The 21804-nt window shown below is 41.2% G+C and overlaps 1 protein-coding gene across 5 annotated transcripts in view; it reads left to right on the top strand.

Annotated features, from left to right (window-relative positions):
* Positions 1–15580, top strand: part of STX11 (syntaxin 11) — a 55056-nt gene extending 39476 nt beyond the window's left edge. For 4 of the 5 annotated variants that reach the window (XM_044247246.1, XM_044247283.1, XM_044247254.1 and 1 more), the window contains one exon: positions 13571–15580. In XM_044247246.1, the coding sequence (XP_044103181.1) occupies positions 13571–14439 (869 nt within the window). In that variant the 3' untranslated portion in view covers positions 14440–15580. Of the gene's footprint in view, positions 1–1524; positions 1795–13570 lie in introns of those variants that run through there. The other variant, XM_044247274.1, reaches the window with a different exon arrangement.
* Positions 15581–21804: the final 6224 nt, after the last annotated feature.

Here is a 21804-nt window from a genome sequence, read left to right as displayed (position 1 = left end):
CCGCCCCTAAAACTCACGTCCACATTTTTTTTCAAGACAGACCTCTACTTCGGGCCAAATGTCACGCTGCCATGAGATCACACGTTTAGGTGTCTCAGAGCCCCTTTTGCCCTGCTGAGAAGGTCTGTGAGGCACCACATTAAATGTTACCAAGGTATTTACACGGAGGCCATTTTTTTTTTCCTATAAAAAAGTTTTCTTCCAGCTGAGGAGACTGAAGATAAACAGTTCATTTTCCAATCTCGCACATTCTGGCTCTTCCCTATCTTCTCTGCATAATGCTTATGAGCTAGATCACTCGGGTTTTAGCACACCTCTCTCTTGCAGAATCTTATATGCAGCTAGAGGCACTCAACGAACACTTTCCGCCTGCTGCCTGGAGACCTCCGCAGCTGGATTCAGCTTTCACTGTGGGCATTTTCAATCTTCTGTCTGCTGCTGCTGCCGTCTGGCTGCTGTATAATACGGGTTCCCTTTCCCCCAACTGCTGCATAGTTTCCTCATCACTTTTTCCACCTCCACTCCCATTTTGCATGCGATTTTCCCAGTTTTTGCTCATAGCTACCTCACTGCTTTTCACCTGCTCTCTGGTCCCCAAACCATGGCTGAATGTTTCAGGTTCTGCAGCATGCTACTTCTAGCAGCAGTTTTTGGATCAGTTAGTTTCTGCTATGTTGTGCTGGGGCTCCGTGTACCAAGCCCTCTTGCACAGTGCCTTCCATGCCTTCCAAGATGCTCGCATTTTCACTGTTTTCCTCACATCATCATATTAGGTGATGTCCCATTGGCCAAAGCAAGTCCCCTGGCCACGCTCCAATTCAAGGAGTTGGAAAACAGTCTATACCTGGTGAGGGGAAGAACTACGAAGAATGTGTAGTGAATTTTTCTTCCAAACTTCCCCAGAAGAGTATGTACAAATCTGGGGAGGAAGAATGAGGGCACTTGGGAGGCCAGGTCAAGAAAATAGGATGTGATGGGACGCCTGGGTGGCGCAGTTGGTTGGACGACTGCCTTCAGCTCAGGGCGTGATCCTGGAGTCCCAGGATCGAGTCCCACATCAGGCTCCCAGCTCCATGGGGAGTCTGCTTCGCTCTCTGACCTTCTCCTCGCTCGTGCTCTCTCTCACTGTCTCTCTCTCTCAAATAAATAAAATAAAATCTTAAAAAAAAAAAAAAAGAAAATAGGATGTGAGTTGGTGGTCATCACATCATGGAAGTAATCTAACAATTTGATGTTTTTATAGTTCAGAGACTATGAGGTGCCAAAAAAGTAAAATTAATAGCAATTACTTATCGAGGTTCCTCTATTAAAGTTCTAATATATACCAGCTTCATGAAAATGCTTTACATATATTAGTATCTTTTTGCTATAGGTGGAAATGTCTCTTCCGTAAGAATTTTTCCCTTCGAATAGCCATCCCTTTACCATTATTTGTAGGGTACTTAAATATAATGAGCTTCTCTTTCTTCGTCTTTAGAATTAAGGAATGGATGCAAGATAATTGCTAGTCCTTCTGCTTCTCTGACATAATTATTGGGTTGATTGAACAGAGAACCAATAAATAACTTTCTCTTACCCATCTGATTTTTATTCCCATTGAAATAGAAGGAAAAAACAGAGGCCAAACTGTTACCTTTGTCACCAATAAAGACGAGGTTGAAGGAAGTAGCTTCATTGATGGGGAACTGTGCTTTATGTCCCTGAACCTTGAGTTAGATGGACGTACCCTCCCTATCAGCTGACCTCTCCACTCCCACCCAGGAGCACAGCGGAGGAGAACATGGGTTCTCAGTGGTAAGCCACCTTTCAAAAGAAAGAGGGAAGAAGAGGCTGGGCTATCATGGGCATTTTCTCCTTGGAGATTCACCAATCTATACTTTTAATGCCATTCTGATCAAAATTCCACCGGCATTCTTCAAAGAGCTGGAGCAAATAATCCTAAAATTTGTATGGAATCAGAAGAGACCCCGAATCGCTAAGGAAATGTTGAAAAACAAAAATAAAGCTGGTGGCATCACCTTACCTGATTTCAAGCTTTATTACAAAGCTGTGATCACCAAGACAGCATGGTACTGGCATAAAAACAGACACATAGACCAGTGGAACAGAGTAGAGAGCCCAGATATGGACCCTCAACTCTATGGTCAATTAATCTTCAACAAAACCAATCAAATAAGCAACTCTGTGCTCTTTGGCAGGAGGAAGTGGGGAGAGAGGTCTACAGGGAGGGAAATGTCAGAGTGGTGACAAATGTTTCTTCTTAGCAATGCGTACACCACATACCCTCAAGTCTTCACATAGCTTCAGCGCAGGATTGAGTGGACAGAACATGAACATAGGATCTGGACAGATGTGGGCTTAGATCCCAGCCTTCTCACTTACTAATGGAATGGATTGGATACAGGGAACTTAAATTTTCTGGGATCCAATTATTAGTCAATTGAAAATTTTGTCTCCTCACGAAGTTATTATGAAGGTTATTGACGGAATGTGTATCAATCAGTTGTCTGGTATAGGGACGGGCTTAAATCGGACACTCAGTTTGTCACCAACATCAGTTTTTCCTTCCCTGCTTTACTTAGTAGGTTTGATCACAGAGGGTTGTTGATCAACATGCAGCTTACCATGATTAAATTCTTGGCTTTTATCTAATTTCTTACTAACTTCTGCTGCAACCTGTGAAGAGAATGAGAGAAATATCCGTAGTTGGGAATAACTGAGGTAAGGTTTGAAATTTTAACCCTGAGGCAAAAGAAGCATTTGAAAACAAAGTGTATCACCACACAGTTCAGAGATGCTAATAATGACAATCTGAGAGTCACCAATAAACTGTATGCAAAGTCCTCTCTTTATTTTTTTTTTAAGATTTTTTATTTATTTATTTGACAGAGAGAGATCACAAGTAGGCAGAGAGGCAGGCAGAGAGAGAGAGAGAGGGAAGCAGGCTCCCTGCTGAGCAGAGAGCCCAATGCGGGCTCGATCCCAGGACCCTGAGATCAGGACCTGAGCCGAAGGCAGCGGCTTAACCCACTGAGCCACCCAGGCGCCCAAAGTCCTCTCTTTAAAGAATGGAGTACATTGATATGTTTTAGAAGAGGATTTCCAACCAAAATGAGTGAACCCCTTTCCTATTTGAAGGGAGAAGATTCAGTTAGGCAGAAGTCACGTCCATGGAAAAACCTGCAGCGATGACGTTGGATAACAGATTCCTCTGCACTTAGGGAAAAATTATCAGTTAGAAATATTAATTTTTTCCTTGACTAATTGAAGAGGAGTAAGCAGCCAACAGGATTAGAATCAGTGGCTCACAGGACTTTGTCTCAGAGAAAGAGGAACAGGAAAAAATATCTACAGATTACTTGGGTTGGTCCTTAATTATGAGTTGGGAAAGAAAAGGTCATTAAGGGATTCTTGAAAAACTCTATTGATTACTCTATTGATTTCCCCTTTTTAAGAAACTACCCTGAGGGATACATGTAAAATATGAAAGTTTAATCCAAGTCATATTGGGTTGAACATTTATTCCCCACGATGTTTTTTTTTTCTACAAAGATTTCTTCTGTATTTTCCAGTCATAAATTTGTTTCACATTCAAGGGACAAACCCAAATCAGATGTAGAACATAGTAACTGGTTTTGTTTGTAAATCCACATACAGATAAGAGTGGAAAAACTTGTACAGATGATTCAGACCTTGACCCTGGAACTCTATTGTCTTTACTCTCTCCCTTACCAAGCTCATTCATTAGCCTTTCTTCTGTTACCTCTTCCATGCTCCCAACTGTAAAATTTCTATTCCCAAGAATCAGTGCTTGGTCATTTCAACAGTTGGGTCAATTCTAACTACAGTGACTCTTTTTTATAAGAGAATTATCTGTGAACATTAATTCTGTGGACTTTTGGCGAGTTGTAATGAGTTACTCCTTCTGTCTGATAGAGTAACAGAGCTTCTAATAATGAAAGCATTGTAGTGGGGAATGTAGGGGAAATTCTGAAGTGAGGAAATTATTATGGAATAGAAGGTAATTGTTTAATGGTGCCAAGGTTTTCATGTGTTCATTCAGATCTGAGTTATTAGATGCTAATAATTGTTGCAGATATAAAACTCGATTGAGAAAGAGTATGGTCTGAATGCTTGGGTCTGTCAAAACTCACATGTTGAAATCCTAACCCCCAATAGGTCTTTGGAAAGCAGTTAAGTCATGAGGGTGGGCGCTCATGAATGGGGATGGTGCCTTTATAAAAGAGGTCCCAGAGAGCATGCTTGTTCCTCCTGCATTGTGAGGATACAGGGAGAAGACAACCATTCATAAACTGGGAAGCTAGCCACCACCAGACACAGAACCCAACCATGCTGGCACCCTGATCTCAGACCTCCGGCCTCCAGAGCTATAAGAAATAACTTTCTGCTGTTTATACCTGCTTGTGGTATGTTATAACAGCTCAAACGCACTCAGACAGGGATTATTTCCTAGAAGATTAAAGATGTCTTTCTTTTTCTTTTCAAATTTTTATTTAAATTCTAGTTAGTAAGCATGCAGTGCAATATTGATTTCAGGAGTAGAATTCAGCAACTCATTGCTTGCATACAATACCCAGTGCTCATCGTAAGTGCCCTCCTGAATGCCCACCACCCATCTAGCCCAGCCCCCACACACCTCCCTCCATCAGCCCTCACTTTGTTTTCTCTCTTTTAGAGTCTCTTAGGATTTGGTTCCCTTTCTCTCTCCCCCCGCATATGTTTATCTGTTTTGTTTCTTAAATTCCACATATGAGTGAAGTCATATGGTATTTGTCTTTCTCTGACAGAATTATTTTGGTTAATACATAATACACTCTAGTTCCATCCATATTGTTACAAATGGCAAGATTTCATTCTTTTTGATAGCTGAATAAGATTCCAATATATGGGGGCGCCTGGGTGGCTCAGTGGGTTAAGCCGCTGCCTTCGGCTCAGGTCATGATCTCAGAGTTCTGGGATCGAGCCCCGCATCGGGCTCTCTGCTCAGCAGGGAGCCTGCTTCCCTCTCTCTCTCTCTGCCTGCCTCTCTGCCTACATGTGATTTCTCTCTGTCAAATAAATAAATAAAATCTTTAAAAAAAAAAAAAGATTCCAATATATGTTATATATGTATTTTATATATAAAAATATGTTGATATGTATTTGTTTATATATGTTATATATATTTATATATCATATAAAATATATAATTATATATAATATATAATAAAATAAAAAATAAAAATATATGTTATATATATTATTTTCTAAAAGATTTTGTTTATTTATTTGAGAGAGAGACAGTGAAAGCATGAGAGAGGAGAAGGTCAGAAGGAGAAGCAGACTCCCGTGGAACTGCGATCCCAATGCAGGGCTCAATCCCGGTACTCTGGGATCATGACCTGAGCCGAAGGCAGTTGCTTAGCCAACTGAGCCATCCAGGCACCCTATTTTATATATTATTTATATATACGTATGAATGTGTGTATATATACACACACACATAGAGAGAGAGAGAGAGTGATTAAAAAGTGGAGACTATTTGCCCTTTTAAATTAGATTCCCCAAAAACGCTTTGGAAAGACTCTTGGCTTTGCTTTAGTGAAGAGGGGAAGAAACATTTATTATTATTTCTTCTAGATTTAGACTTTTATAATTAGATTCCATCTCAAGTAACACTCCTCAGACTCTCATGTTATGCTTTGAGTGGACTGCAAAAAATTAAACCACTAAATGTGTTCTTGCCAGTGTACTTTGGATCCAACACAGCTTTTGTTTCTGATCTTTTAAATTAACCTTTGCAGTAGTAAGAAGATAAGTCTTTTTAGGAACTCCTTCTATTTTAGCCTGTAATTTTCAGAAGTTCAAAGAAGGATTTTTACCTCTTAGATCTGTTATTTTTTTAAATCAAGACATAGAGCCGAATGCCAGGTTTTACTCATTTGAGTGGAATTGTTTGTGAATCTGAATCAACCTGTTTGGGACAGCACACTTGTCACCAGCTAAGCGTTGTGTTCCTATGTTGTGTCCTGGAAGGTAACTGCTGACTTACCATGGCATAGGACCTATGGGACTTCCTGGCCCCACCGACTGGGCAGGAGGGTCAAGAAGGGAGCATGCAGGGCAACCATACAGGGCTGTGCAGACTGGGCCCAGTACACAGCCCAGTATACAGCCCAGCAGGGCTGTATCACTCAGAGAAAGGGACACCTTTCTAGCATTCACCATGATGTCATATGGTCCCTACATAAAGGCTCATTAAGATGCCATATGGACTAGTGGTGGATTTAGACATAAAGACACATTCTGATTTGTAATAATCATTTTATGTTTATAAGACTTAATATATGGCTATAAGATCAGGACCTAGGACATACAGATTATATGACCTGAAAATCAGAACATGGACACTTCATTATTGAAGTAAGGGAGTCATTACTCAAAAGTCCTTATTTGGAACTGTCTATCATGGGGCAGGATATTTTTAGTTTCCTTAATAGCTGATAACTTTATACAAAGTCTGTGTGTGCATGTGTATGTCTCCCTCTCTCTCTAAATACGCTCTTTTTTTAGTTCTCATTGAAACAAGAAGCCTAAACTTTCTGAACTCAAGTAAAGAGGAATACAGTCTCTAAAGACATTTCTTTGTCTTAAGTACAGAAAGGAAGCTCCTTCCATCCTTTTGAATTTGTTCCCCTCCTGTAATCTGCAAGCTGATTTTGGTAATGAACCTCACATGACTGGCACATGGCCTTGCATTGAACTATGTATCTCCAAGTCTGAAGTTTCTCACTACTTGTAAAAAATACTTCAACACATTGCTATGAAAAAAGGAAAGGTTTTGTTTTCTGGAAATAGGCAAAATTTACTTAGTGTATGTATTGCTTAATGTATAATAATATATAGATTACATAAAGACCTCCTTTTTAAAAAAAATTTTTATTTACTTGACAGAGAGAGATCACACAAGTAGGCAGAGAGGCAGGCAGAGAGAGAGGAGGGAGCAGGCTCCCTGCCAAGCAGAGAGCCCAATGCGGCAATGCGGGGCTCGATCCCAGGTCCCTGGGATCATGATCTGAGCCGAAGGTAGAGGCTTTAACCCACTGAGCCACCCAGGTGGCCCTAAAGACCTCCTTCTAAATTAGTTCCTTCTTTAAAGACCTTATCTCCGAAAACATTTGCATTCTGAGGTGCTGGGGTTACGGCTTCAATACAAGAATTTGGGTGGGTGATATAATTTAGCCCGTAACAATGCATGAACAGTTTTGTTCTTATTCCCCTCAGTAGGCAAAAAGTTTCTGTTGTCTGATCAGAGATATGGCCCTGTGCTCTGTTTATGACTGGTTCCCTTACAAGCAAGTAGGAACGTTCATGGTGGTTCTTTGTAGCATCCAGTATGTAAGTTCTTTGTATATCATAACCCCCACTCATTGACCTTCTGAAGTATGTACAAACCTGTCTTCTGAATCTTTTCCTCTTTCCGAATCTTTCCCTGTCAAGTTTGTTCATCACTCAACCTGAGGACTGTTGTAAGTTGTCCAGAACTGCATTGTGTTTATGAATCAGAAGCTGTCATGATAATTATCTATGGAATCTGTCACAAGTTTGGGTGTGCACTGAAATCACCCGAGGATCATCTTAGAAGTCCTGAGCTGGAAACTCTAGGGGCTCAAGCGTCTGTAGTGTTTGTAGCTTTCCAGAAGATTCTATTGCCTCCTAAAGTCTGAGAACCCCTTAGCTACCATCACTTCTCTGTTCCTGTATTTTTTGGTACATAAAATCTAATTGCCCAATGAAAGAAGGCTTATGTAATTTCCCCTTCCTTCCCTGTAGGACCTTGTTCTCAGGACACATGATATGCATGCCTGAAAAGGAAAGTATAAGACTGAAGCAGACTTCTGGTTGTTGGTCATAAAATTTCAGTTGAATTCTTCATATCCACATGACTTAAAGCAGGATTTATTTTAGCAACTTTATGAATACAATTTATTTTAATAACTTTATGAATAAATTTATAAATACAAAAAATGTATTACATTTTTCTTTATCATAGCGAGATAGGATGGTCGATAGAATTGTTTCATTTTCTTTCTCATTTATCATAGTTTCCTTTTTAAGATCTCACAGTACGGAATCAGGCTACTGGATGTGTCGGTTAATTTGATGTTCTTTCAGGGCCTGCTTCTATATTTTGGTATAACTACATTTTAACCTTTTGGACAACATTCTTCGAAATAGCAGCTTCGTGGTTCACTTTTTTTTCTCTATTTTTTCAATTTACATTTTTTTCCCCAATTTTTTATTTACATTTCAGTCAGTTAATATACATGCAATATTAGTTTCAGATGTAGAATTTAGTGATTGATCACTTACATACAATACCCAGGGCTCCTCACAAGCGTCCTCTTTTATACCCATCACTGACTTAACACACCCCCCTTGCCCACCTCCCCTCCAGCAACTCTCAGTTTGTTCTCTATAGTTAAGAGTCTGTTTCCTGGGGGCGCCTGGGTGGCTCAGTTGGTTGAGCATCAGACTCTTGATTTTGGCTCAGGTCATGATCTCAGGGTCCTGAGCCCTGCCTCGAGCTCTGCAGAGCTCTGCATCGGGCTTCCTGCTCAGTGGGGAGTCCGCTTCTCTTTTTCCCTCTGCCTCCACCCCTCCCTGCATGCTCGCTCTCTTTTTCTGTCTCTCAGATAAATAAAACCTTTAAAAAAAAGTTCATTGTAGAGTTTAAATACTAACCCTTTATCAGATATGACATTTGCAAATAGCTTCTTTCATTCCATAGGTTGCCTTTTAGTTTTGTTGATTGTTTTCTTCTCTGAGCACTAGCATTTTATTTTGATCAAGTCCCAATAGTTTATTTTTGTTGTTGTTTCCCTTGCGTCAGGAGACATATCTTGGTAGAAGTTGCTATACCTCATGTCAGAGTTTACTGCCTGTGTTCTCCTCTAGGATTTTGATGGATTCCTCTTTTTGGCTGAACTTCTGTTGTAGTTTTCCTAATGCTTGCTCCCTGGCTACCAGGAGGCATCTGGGTCCATGGGACCAACTCAGTCTGGGGTGGGTTGGGCCAAGAAAGGCTGGTAGGAAGGCAAAGTAAAGGCCACATTCTTATCTACACCTCCATAGAGAATCTTTAATTCCCCACACTGTTTTTTTCATTCTCCTCACTTAATTGTGGACTTGAGCCTTCATATGAGCTTAGTCCTTCGCTTGATTTAGGATCCATGCTTTTATGGTTTTCAGGTCTTGAGAAGGAATAATTATCTCTGAACATCTTCTTCAAAGGCCATTTTCTGTATGATTGATGTGTGTTTTTCTGCTCATATTATGAATGAGATGGTCCCCCCAAATAGTTTTTTGTGGGGCTTTAGAGGAGCAATAAAGAGCATGGGACCTGTCTAGGACTAGTGGGAGACCAGCAAACAGATTTCTAATATGTTGTATGTGGTGTTTTACCTTAAGAAGCCATTCATCATCAAAAAAAAAAAAAAAAAGAAGCCATTCATCACCTTCCATTGTAGTGCCTCCTAAGTCTTGGCCAAGAAGCAAGGATGACACCTATTCTTACTTAGTTCATGAAATATACCCATTCTCTGTACCATCTACCTGTTGCATGTAGAATATATTGGATACTAATTTAAGCAGATGGATACAGTTCAACTCCGTACCAGCTAACTAATGTACTTTGTCCAGGTCACATAAGGTTGTTAAATGATTGCAATACATATGTCTTAAAGAAGGGCCTTAAGAAATTAGTCCTTTAAGCAAATAATATTTATAGTTTTATGGATAGTATTTAATTATAAAATCTACATGGGCATCATAAAAACTTTGGAAAATACAGAAAAGCACATGGAAGGAATTAAAGTCATTTATAATTCTACAATTTGAAGAAACCAACTATTGACATTTTGATGTATATTGTTCACATCCTTGTTTTAGGATGTATGTGTAGTAGCATTTCACATCTCCTTCTCTTTACCTACTTTTTCTACCTAAGATGGTATTTATACTTTCCTACCATCAGATAGCCTTCTAAACTGTACTGGTTTAGCAGATAATACCTCATTTTTGCACACTTAGAGTATTTCTGAATTTCTGTAAAAAGAGCAATGTGGTGGAAATATTTACGGCAAGGGACTTCACACGGGGCAAAACAAATACACATTTTAAAAGCTTTTGATACATATTGCTAAAAAAGATTCTATCAATCTGCTCTCCTATCAGCATTTTTTCAGAGTTCCCAGAATCCTCACCAATTTTCAAACATTATTATTATCATCATCATCATCATTATTATTATTATTTTAAATCCTGGCAACTTGGTGGGTGAAAAAAATTGCAGTGCTTAAAATTTTATATTATATATCTTATATTAAATTTTTAATAGTGAAGTCCTTCATGACTCACTTTTATATATTAACCGAAGAAGTTTTGTGTAGTGGTTAAGTACGGCTGCTCTGGGGCCCAAGTGTTCCCTTCCGGGCAACCGTGGGTAAGCTCTTTTATCTCCCTGTGTTCACGTACCAGCTCTGATAATGGCAATACTTACTTCATGGAGTCTGTATGAAGATTAAAGAGGTTATCACATGACAAGTGCCTAGAAAGCACTTGGTATTACAGTAAGCAACTGATACATATCAGTTACTCTTACGTTCTCTAGCATTTAGATTTCTTCATGTATGTGTTGCTTTTTCGTTGTCTTTATTTGGGCAAGTGATTTTGATTTTGTTTTGTTCTAGCACGAGGTTTTAGTTTATTAAGTACGTTAACCCACTGCCTACATATATTGCAATTTCTCCCAATTTATGGTTTGCCTTTAAGTTTTGTTCAAGATGTGGACATTTGGGGTATCAGGAAATTCAGGCTAGGGGATGGCATAGTTTTGGTCCAGCCTGGGTCTTTTTTCTGCCCCTCGGCCCTGCCTGTAGGATACATCCTTATCACTGGTAAGGTCCGGTATTGATTCTTGTCACGAGATAGCAGAAATGACATTTGGAAGCAGGATATTAAAAATCATTATCTTGGAATAAAACTTCAGCTTAATTTATGTAAATGATGATAGCAGATGACAGGTCTTGGATAATATTTCACCACTTCCCAATTATGACTAAATCCAACTCGTCAGCATTCTATAGTGAGATAAAACTAATTTCTTCAACTTGAGAGAAGCTTTTAATTTGAGATCAAGATCCCTCATAGATTGAGCGTCCATTAAGTGCTACTACATTTTCCTTCTTTTCTGCAAATTACACAGTAGGAGGATAATCTTTGTAGCCACAAAATCTTGTGCACAGGGGAACATGTTCAGTATTTTGGCATTTATATGTGCTAGTAAAAATGAAAGTTTTTCACTTCCCTGGAAAAAATGTGGACATAGAGAACATTATTTTCCCTTGCTATGTAGCAATGAATTAGAACCAGCCTTGCGAAAACACGGAAATTCTGCTAAGCTTCCAACTTGTTTCAAAAAGTCATTAGGTAAAAAAAAAAAAAAAAAAAGTCATTAGGTGTACAAATATTGCAGACAACACCTGAATGTGTACATGGACACACAATTGCGATATGAAAGTAACATCTGTGTTCATCTGTGTATATGCCTGATCCACATCCAGTGTATACTCCTCCTGGATTTGCTCAGTCTCCACTACCCCCTAGTTCTTGGCTGTCTGATCAGTGAAGAACCAAGAACCTAGCTGCTTCCTCTGTCGCCTCATCCCCTAACACCCCCATTCATTTCAGCCTCCCCTGAGGACCAGACTTTGGCAAGGCCTCTGTAACATCTACTACGTGAGGGCCACGGCAGCTCCAGTGTATGGGAGTGACCTGGTGCTCCCACAGAGGCTTACGTGCCCTCATGCCTGGTTTCACAGCAGCACCAGGTCATCGACATAGGACTTGCTTTCCCCAGTGGCAGCCCTGAGGAGTAGAGGGGTTTTAATGTCCATTGGCTGAATATTGACCAAAAAGAGACAGGAGATAGGCAGGAACCAACAAATTTATTTCATTTATGTCATTTATGACTCCTTCTCATGGACTATTCCAGGTGCCATGACTCAATGTAGTCTTTTTGGAGACTTCCAGTTGACGAAGCAACTGGCTATGTTGTTTTGTGAAGCTGTAGCCAGCTCGGTATTTGTCTCTGTTCTTTCCCACCTCGCTTCCCTGTTCCCCCTCACCCTGGTGGCCCTGGGATTGTATCACGAGTAATATGTTGGCACATAAAATTTTCTTCCGACTGCTTTCTTGGGAACCTGAGATAAGGCAGCATCTGAGAGCTTTCATATACATTTAAATAAATATTTTATATTTAAGTACAGTGTTTAGCATTCAGGTATGAATAAAATATCAGCATGTGCATAAAAACAACAACAAAAGTACAAATATTGCTACTGTGTAATGGTTAAATCAGAGTGTTATATTACTGCTACTAGGGTTATGTACGACTGAAATTTTCCATATTAAAGAGATTTTCAAATAGTTTTGTTAATGATAATACTACGGACCTTGGGAAAAACTGAACATCTTGTTTCTGACACTTCATCTGGTTATGCTACGTGATTGCCGCCTAGATGGGTATCTTCTTTCTGCCCATCTCTCCTACTTATTAAAATCACATTAAACACTTGCTTATCTCTTTCACTTTTAGTATCTTCCATCAGAATATATTTTCGATGTCACCCCCTCAAACAGGCACTCAAACTGAAGTCTGTATCAGTGATAATGAACAGAGGAGCAAGGAAATTTCAATGTCCAAATTTTATACTTCCTCATTAGATTTTTGTCTTTATTTTGTTGTTTTACTTCAAGCATGTTTTACTTTTATAACATTTTTAAGAAAAAACATTTTTTTAAAATTTTACTTATTTGACAGAGAGAGATCACTAGTAGGCAGAGAGAGAGGGAGAAGCAGGCTTCCTGCTGAGCAGAGAGCCAGATGCGGGGTTCCATCCCAGGACCCTGATATCATGATCTGAACCAGAGGCTTAACCCGTTGAGCCACCCAGGCTCCCCAGGAAAACATTTTAAACTAATGATTTATATGTTAACTGTTTTAAGAACTCTTAGGAATCTTGGGACCAGCCATGCTCAGCTGTTACTGAAATAGACAAAAAATACACAGTCCTTAGAGCTGGTCCTACAGCCTTGGCAGTACATTGATTGTCCTTATTTTAAAATCTTTATCCTTGCAAGTATTTTCTTCTTCTTCTTCCTTTTTCTGTGCCTCTTTTGACTTGGGATTATTGGAAAGCATAAGGCAAGCAAAAGTGATTGGTTCCTCGTGCAATCTGAAATTTTACATTGCTGACTGAGTTCCGAGCTGCAGGTGTCTCATGGGCTAGGAAGCAGGGCTGTGTTCACACCTCTCGGTCACGTTAGTCCTTTCCTTGTGAGCAAAATGTCATAGAATATTTAGCTCCTGTAGTATATGTGTTGCCTGCAGCCGGGCATAGAGAACTGGCAGAGCGCTGGGCAGAAGTTTCCTTGTTTTGAGCTTCAGTGCTCTCAATGAGAGTATTTTGACTCGCTCAAGGAGTTTAACCCCAGTCTCTACTTGCAGGCAAAATGAAGGACCGGCTAGCTGAACTTGTGGAGTTAACCAAGAACTATGACCAGCAGTTCGCAGACGGGGACGATGACTTTGACTCGCCCCACGAGGACATTGTGTTCGAGACGGACCACATACTGGAGTCGTTGTACCGAGACATCCAGGACCTTCAGAACGAAAACCAGCTGCTGATGACCGACGTGAAGCGGCTGGGGAAGCAGAACGCCCGCTTCCTCACGTCCATGCGGCGCCTCAGCAGCATCAAGCGCGACACCAACTCCATCGCCAAGGACATCAAGGCCCGGGGCGAGAACATCCACCGCAAGCTGCGTGCCATGAAGGCGCTGAGCGAGGAGGCCGAGGCCCGGCACGGCCCCAACTCGGCGGTGGCGCGCATCTCGCGGGCGCAGTACAGCGCGCTGACGCGCACCTTCCAGAGCGCCATGCACGAGTACAACCAGGCCGAGATGAAGCAGCGCGCCAACTGCAAGATCCGCATCCAGCGCCAGCTCGAGATCATGGGCAAGGACGTCTCGGGCGACCAGATCGAGGACATGTTCGAGCAGGGCAAGTGGGACGTGTTCTCTGAGAACTTGCTCGCCGACGTGAAGGGCGCGCGGGCGGCCCTCAACGAGATCGAGAGCCGCCACCGCGAGCTGCTGCGTCTGGAGAGCCGCATCCGCGACGTGCATGAGCTCTTCTTGCAGATGGCCGTGCTGGTGGAGGAGCAGGCCGACACCCTCAATGTCATCGAGCTCAACGTGGAGAAGACCCTCGACTACACCGGCCAGGCCAAGGCGCAGGTGCGCAAGGCGGTGCAGTACAAGAAGAAGAACCCCTGCCGGACCCTCTGCTGCTTCTGCTGCCCCTGCCTCAACTAGAGGATCGGCCCGGCTGCCCACCCCACCCCTGCCAGCAGTGGCCGGGAAACACCCCGGGGAAGATCTGGGGCTCCTCCACGCAGGGGTGAGTTGCCCCAAGCCTTATGGACTTCGGTCCTTGGAGAAAGAAGAATTTTGAGGGGCGAGCATTCTCACCCAGCTTGTGTTTGGGAAGGGGCTGATGCCGTCCAGTGTTTCTTCAGTAAGGATAGACACCCACTGAAGTTGTGTGAGGTCATCATCCGGCACGTGGCCCCCTTTCCCTCTCCACGGAAGCGGGATAAAGAACTGACGCTGTAGCTTACTGTACCGTGAATGTCCATGGCATGCTTCCTAGCAAAACTCTCAGGGGAAGTCAGTTCTGCATCGGCTGATAGTATGAGCTCATTATCAAGGCTCAAATTCCTTCACCTTATCCTGAAAGTCCCTTGGTTCCGTCAATTTCACATGACCAGGATCTGGGGGAAAACTGTCCGTCTGTCATTTCTGATCCTTCATCTGGCTTATCCTGTGTGATTCCTGCCTCGATGCATACTTTCTTTCTGCCCACCTCCCCTACTTACCACATTTAACACTTATTATTTCCTTATCTCTTTCACTTTTAGTATTTTCCGTCAGAATGTATTTTGGATTTTTTCCAAATATTTTTAAGCACTGAGTTTTGAACACGCACTCAAATGGAAGTTTGTTACCCGTCATATTTTATATATTTTTCATAAATAATTTAAAATTTATCTTTTTACTTGATAATACAAATGCACATAAATATGTAAGTGTAAAGTACTAATATTAACACATGTACAGAAGGACCAACTGGTTTATCTTGACTTTTGTAAATATGGTCTATAAATACCAAGAGCAAGACTTGTACTGGTCATTGGTGTTGGTTTGCTTGTTTTGAGTTTATCTTGCTCCCATCTGCATAGTCACAATTCCATTTTGAACCACTCTGTGTTGGTTGTGGTGGTAGAGACAGATGTCAAAGGCTAAAATGCATACAGAACTGGAGATGATAAAATAATATCTTTGTAAATACTTCTTTTGTTTTACTGTGGACGATTTCATGTACTGAAAGGGAGTAACTTAAAATAAAATAATCATGTTTCTCAATTTAGCTTAATAAACATTACATTATAATATCCCCGTTGTGTATTTCTATCTTGATCACTTAAGTCTTAGTTTGCTTTTTCAGTTATTATTCTTAAAAATTCTTCTACTAGCTGCGCAAGTCTGCAGTGTCTAGATGGAACTCTGAAGAGAAGGGGAAAAGAGGAAAAAGAATTCACTTGTGGGTGTCCCGCTTTCTTTCCCAAGTTACTTAAAATAGTTTAGCAAATCATCATGTTTCAGAGATTGGGTTTTGTTTGCCAAATTGTAATGCCCTTACCCATGTTTACCATGCTTTCTGTCTTTCTTCGGAGTCAACCCTTAACTGCTTTTACTTATTATTTACTAAATGAACAAGTTTACTCAGCAGTCAAAATTCTCGGGTCTTTCACACAGATTTTAAAAAGGAATAGAAAGAAGATCCTGTGAACTCTTTGGAACTTATGAACCTACTTATGCCCATGAAATCTAGCTCTGCCCCTAATTTTAATTTCATGGTTAAATATGAGAATTGTGGAGACCAAGTTCACTGGGCTCCTCTCAGATTTCTCCCAATTTCTTTCCAGCTAACCCCATGGATATATTTCACTTTTAACTGAATTTCCTCCCCCCTGCCCCCCCAAAACCTTCCCATGGCTCCATTGCTGTCTTTCTTTGTAGAAAAGTGATAGTGTGATATTATTTATATAGACCACCAGCTAGTTTCCCTGAGAGAGAATGGTTCATGAATTTGACTTCTTTAAACATATATAGCATTTTTTTTGCCTAGAACCAATCATAAAAGTAAACGCGTTTGCAGGCTCTGTGTATTTTTTAATTCCCCACATTTCACATTGGAGAATTAAGTAAACACTTTCATTTACTAAGTGGTTAGTGAACTGTTGCCCATGACAAAGTAAGAATTTTTCTTCTTGCTTTTTAGTAACTCTCTGAGTGTTGCATAGTAGTTAAGAACACTGATTCATGACCTCCCTCTCTGTTTAAATCTTAACTCTGCCTCATACTAGCTATATGATTTGGGCACATTTCTTACCCTGTTTGTGCCTCAGTTTCCTCATCTGTAAAAAGGACATAATTAGGCCTACTTCATCAAGGTGTTGTAAGAAGTAAAGGCTATCTATGTTCATTATTGTTATTGTATAGCTTTTTGGTAGACTGAGAGAGCTAATTCTAACGGTAAATTAATAGTTATTAACTTCTGAGAGAAAAATTGTTTATTTTTCAGTTGATAGTTTTTAATAAAATGGAATAAAGAAACCAAGACCTATCTTCTTTGAATATTAGGGATTTTTTTTCTACCACATTAAAACCATTTTCACAATAGCATTTCTATTCCTTCATATATCCAAACGTGTTCTGAAAAAGTATTAGCTGTTCCGCTTAAAATTAACAGTTAAGCAGGAAGCAGCTGTTCTGTTCAATTTGGCGAGGATGTTCTCCTGATCTTCTCAAGCTGTGAATCAGAAAGTGTTCAGTTCTAGAGGCCAAGTCACAACAGACTAAAGGGAACAGCTGGCTTTTCCCACATCCTGCCTTGTTTCCCCCAAGCCCTTCCTGGCTCTGAGTGTCATTCTAAACAGTGTGTGAAATGCTGGCGTTTTCCTCAGGAAAGGGTACTCCAGTGCCCCCAAGAGGTGCTGCAGAGGTTGGCTTTACCCAATCCCACAATGCCCTCTTGGCAAACTCTGAAAGTTGACTTAGGGCAAGAAGAAAACTTTGTGACAAAGCCACTCATTTCATACACTAATATCATTTAATATACAAAATGAAAGAACCAATCACAATAATAGATCCTTTGGGGGCAGAAGGTAGAAATCTATTTCTAAAGCTATTTTCACATGAGCAGTGACTCCTAACTAGCCAAATGCCGAACCTTACAGTCACCACCACAAATTATAGGCAGTGACAACTCCAGAAAGATCAAAACTAAGAGAGATGCTAACCTACGATGCATCAGTACCCAGGATAATGTGAGTTTGAATTTTTTAAAAGCCCATCAATAATTCAAAAGAATTTGAACTGTGACATCACAGGAGTAAGTTTATGGCCTTTCAAGATAATGACTTTGAAAGAAAGCAGTGTTCTTCTTGTGCTTCATATTTATTTAAAAACAGCCTTAATGCTTTATGGTTGAATGTCATATGCACATATGTTTCAGGCTCTACAATGTAAGATTTCCTGTCTTGACAGGAACCTGCGGAAGATTGTGTACAGCTTAAAAATAATAAAATAGGGGACGCCTGGGTGGCTCAGTTGGTTAAGCAGCTGCCTTCGGCTCAGGTCATGATTCCAGCGTCCTGGGATCGAGTCCCACATCGGGCTCCTTGCTCGGCAGGGAGCCTGCTTCTCCCTCTGCCTCTGCCTGCCTCTCTGTCTGCCTGTGCTCGCTCTCTCTCCCTCTCTCTCTGACAAATAAATAAATAAAATTTAAAATAATAATAATAATAATAATAATAAAATAGGGTAATTGTCATCTTGAATTTTATATATCAATCCCACCATTCTATTTCCACCGTCAGACATTGCCACTTCTCTCTTTGAAATATAAACAGTATCTCTAATGCAGCATGAATTCACTCATTTGTAATCAGGATGATAGTTTGAAACAGTTGCTGTTAAAGTAACAGTTGATTTGCTTTTGATAACAAGAATTGAGAATTCTTGCAACTAATAAAACGCAGCTATTAGAAAAGGAAATTGAAGAGGATCTAGAATGCAACCTCACCATCATATGAATATTGGGCATCTTTATTACCAGCATGTGTTATAAAGGAAGGATGAGATAGCCTTATACACTGGAAACTTCTACTGTAAAAATTATGTATATATTGGTAAGAAAGAAGGCTTTCTCACCCGATGATCTGGGTGAGAATATATAGGATGCCTTTAAACCAGTGATATCCTAAAAATTGAGGAGTGAGAAACAACTCCCCAACACTATCATTGTCTAATTCTTTTTTTTTTTAAGTAGGCTCCATGCTGGGTGTGGATGCAAGGCTCGAACTCATGACCATGAGATCAAGACTTGAGCCAAGATCAAGAGTCAGTTAACCGACTTAACCGACTGAGCTACCCAGGTGCCCCTCTAATTCTTGATATTTATTTTGAAAGTATTTTATGCCCCATTTTAATTATAAGCATCTTTAAGCCGCTCTTGAATGTCTTCCATCTTTCCTGGTCTGTATCTCTACATTTGCAAGGTCTTAGAGGCAACTCTTTAGACATATCTTCCCTCTGTATCCAGGTATCCCACAATAGTCTCTAGAAGATACAAATAACAGCATGAAAATTATATTATATTATACATATATAATATAATATATAATAATATAAAATATTAGTCCGGGGGCTCTGAGAAGTCGACTCCAAGAGGGAATCCAACATGCAAGACTTTAATTCACAGAAATGCATTACAGAGACACCAAGAGATAAATCAAAGCTACCATAGTCCCTGTTGTGCTCAGTCATGGAGGGTGGAGAGGGTCTCGATGGAAATGGATGGATTTCAGCGCCCATACCTCAGGCCTGCTGGCCAGTGAGTGAGGTGTGTTCTTCTGGTCAATAGTGCCCTTCTCTTCACCAAGCAACCTGGGCTTCCTCTGCTGGACTGCTTTTTGATTTTTAAGGGCAGACAGTATCATCTTATTTGTTTTTTAATCTTAGTGTTTTGCTGGTTTCATAGTACTCGATGTTCGTGGTCAGAATGCAGAATAGAAATACTCAGAATTTGCTTTCTGTTATGAACGACTTTGTGTACATCTTTAAAAACTGTGTTGGAGGGGTGCCTGGGTGGCTTAGTAGGTTAAGCCTCTGCCTTCAACTCAGGTCATGATCCCAGGTTCCTGGGATCCAGTTCCACATCGGGATCTCTGCTCAGTGGGGAGCCTGCTTACCTTCTCTCTCTGCCTGTCTCTCTATCTAGTTGTGATCTCTCTGTCAAATAAATAAATAAAAATCTTTAAAAAATGTGTTGGGACACCTGAGTGGATCAGTCAGTCAAGTGGAGGACTCTTGGTTTTGGCTCAGGTCATGATTTCAGGGTCCTGGGGTGAGCCCTGAGTGCAGGCTCTGCACTCAGTGGGAGTCGGCCCGAGGATTTTCTCTCTCCCTCTCCTTCTACCCCTTCCCCTGCTCTCACTTGCACGTTATCTCTCTCTAAAATAGGTAAATAAATCTTTTTTTAAAACTTTAAGTAAAAAATGTGTTTATTTTATAGCATAAAGCCCAATATCTCATCTTCGTGCCCGGTGGAAAGTCTGTGTGGGGTGCTGGGCCCATGAGGGGAGGAGGCCAGCATCCTGAGAATAGGGTAGGACTTGGTGAGCTGCGGAAGGTAGGATTGGAAAACAAACTGCATGACGGAAAACAACTCATCCAAGAGAACGGTCAATTTGAAAAGGCTATGCAGAGAGAGAATGAAGGTCTGACTCACTAGGGAAGCCCGCAGAACCAGGGGCAAACCATGGCCCAGAGGGAAGTTTCCAGGTAAAGAGTTATTGAAGGTACAGACTCGGGTTGGATGCAAGGAAACTTGTAAAACTACGTTCTAATCTGGAAAGAATTATTTTCTTTTTATTCTTTCAGGCGTAGAAGATAAAGATTATTTTTTAAATCTGGGGTCACGATGTACTGGCTTGAGTTTCAGCTGTTCACACTCCTCTGTACTGTGGATCTGGGAGGGTAATTTAGGCAAAATCCCCTGTTCTTGGCTCCTAGGCAGAAAAGGCTGTTTCAGGGTGATGGCTTTAGATGCCAGTCTCGAACTGTCCTTCATCACTGACGTCTCTGTATAGATGAGGATGCCCTGTCAGACCTCAGCCCATTCTCCCAGGTATTTTAGGAGATCTATACATACAGACTCCTTAGAGAGCTATATAATGCTTATTCAGTACAAAAATGTTCAACTGCACATGTGCTCTGAGGGAAATGATGGCAAGGCCCCTCCTTTACCTGAAGGAGTCAAAGACCAAGGAGAGACTGCTGTGACCCTAAACCGCCCTTTATTTTATCTGCAAGCTCAGCTGGGTTGCAAAGCCGCAGCCCTGCCCCGCCAACCCTCCCCCTGCATGGGCAGGGCAGATTCACTGTTGCGTGGGGTGCCCAGGTGCCTTCCGGCTGACAGCAGCTGGTGCTATAGCTTTTTCAAAACACAGCTTGGGATCAAATCACGAAGAGCCTCTCCAGGGGGAGGAGGATATACAAGGAACGTCACTCCTAGATGAAAAGAAATGATTTAGCCTTCGTGGGACAGAGACAGGAATTTCTCTTGCAGCTAGGAATGTTTAACTAGTTCATTCTTTGGCCCTGCCCTGTGGTTTACCCCAGTTTAATGCACCCTTAAAAGGGCAGAGATGAGGTAACACGATTTCTCATCAGAATCTTCATCCCTGTGTTGTAACCCAGTTCATGGAAGAAACCTGCCAAACAAGAAATGTGACTCAGTGCCAAGATATTAAAACACGCACTTCCCCAGGAGAAAGTGAAACTGTCTGGGAAAGGAAAGAAAGGGCCTGTTCTTGTAATGTTGGAACTCATCCCTAGGGGGGGCCTCTTGTGTCTGGCACTCCGCATCAGCCATTATCAATATTTGACATAACTCGGCAACAAGTTCCCATGTCCGAAAAGCTTCATTAGCAAAAGCTGGGCTCTTTGAGCTGCGAAGAGTCTCAGAGCTTCATGGAAAATGGCCCCGCAGAAGAACACACCATAGGGTGAGAATGGGGCCAAGAGCAGCCCAGTCCTTCTCCTTACGAATCAAGAGATTTATAGGACATGTTTTTGGAAGGAATACTCTAGTAGCGTGAATGGATTTTAAATTTAAAATAAAAAGAAAGGGAGGAAGGATGACCTCTTTCTAGGATAGAAGGTGGGCCAGAAAGCAAGAGAACCCCAGGCATCCAGAAGTGCAGAAGTGAAACTGGGGATGAGTATCAAAAGTGGACCAAAAATTAGAAAGGGAAAGCTGAAAATAAAAAAAATAGATCTTCTTGCACGTGCATACCACACAGCCTTACTAAATCATCACATGTGGTTAAGGCCACTAAGAAAAAGCAGGAGGGCAATTTGTTGCTCCTCAGTGGTTGGTAGCACAAAAACACAGTTGCCTCATATCTGTTTCAGGATATTGGGTCAAATGAGTTAGCCCACTCACTGACATGAGAAATGGTCCTGACTTCTGCCCTTGACTCTCTCTTCTCTGTACATTCTTTGTAGGCAACCTCATCCATCCCAAGGCTTTGCTCTCTCATGGTGGTAATT

Source organism: Neovison vison, chromosome 1, assembly GCF_020171115.1.
Source record: "Neovison vison isolate M4711 chromosome 1, ASM_NN_V1, whole genome shotgun sequence".
Lineage (NCBI taxonomy): Eukaryota > Metazoa > Chordata > Mammalia > Carnivora > Mustelidae > Neogale > Neogale vison.
Note: the sequence above shows the minus strand (reverse complement) of the source record. Positions and strands in the feature narration are given on the sequence as shown.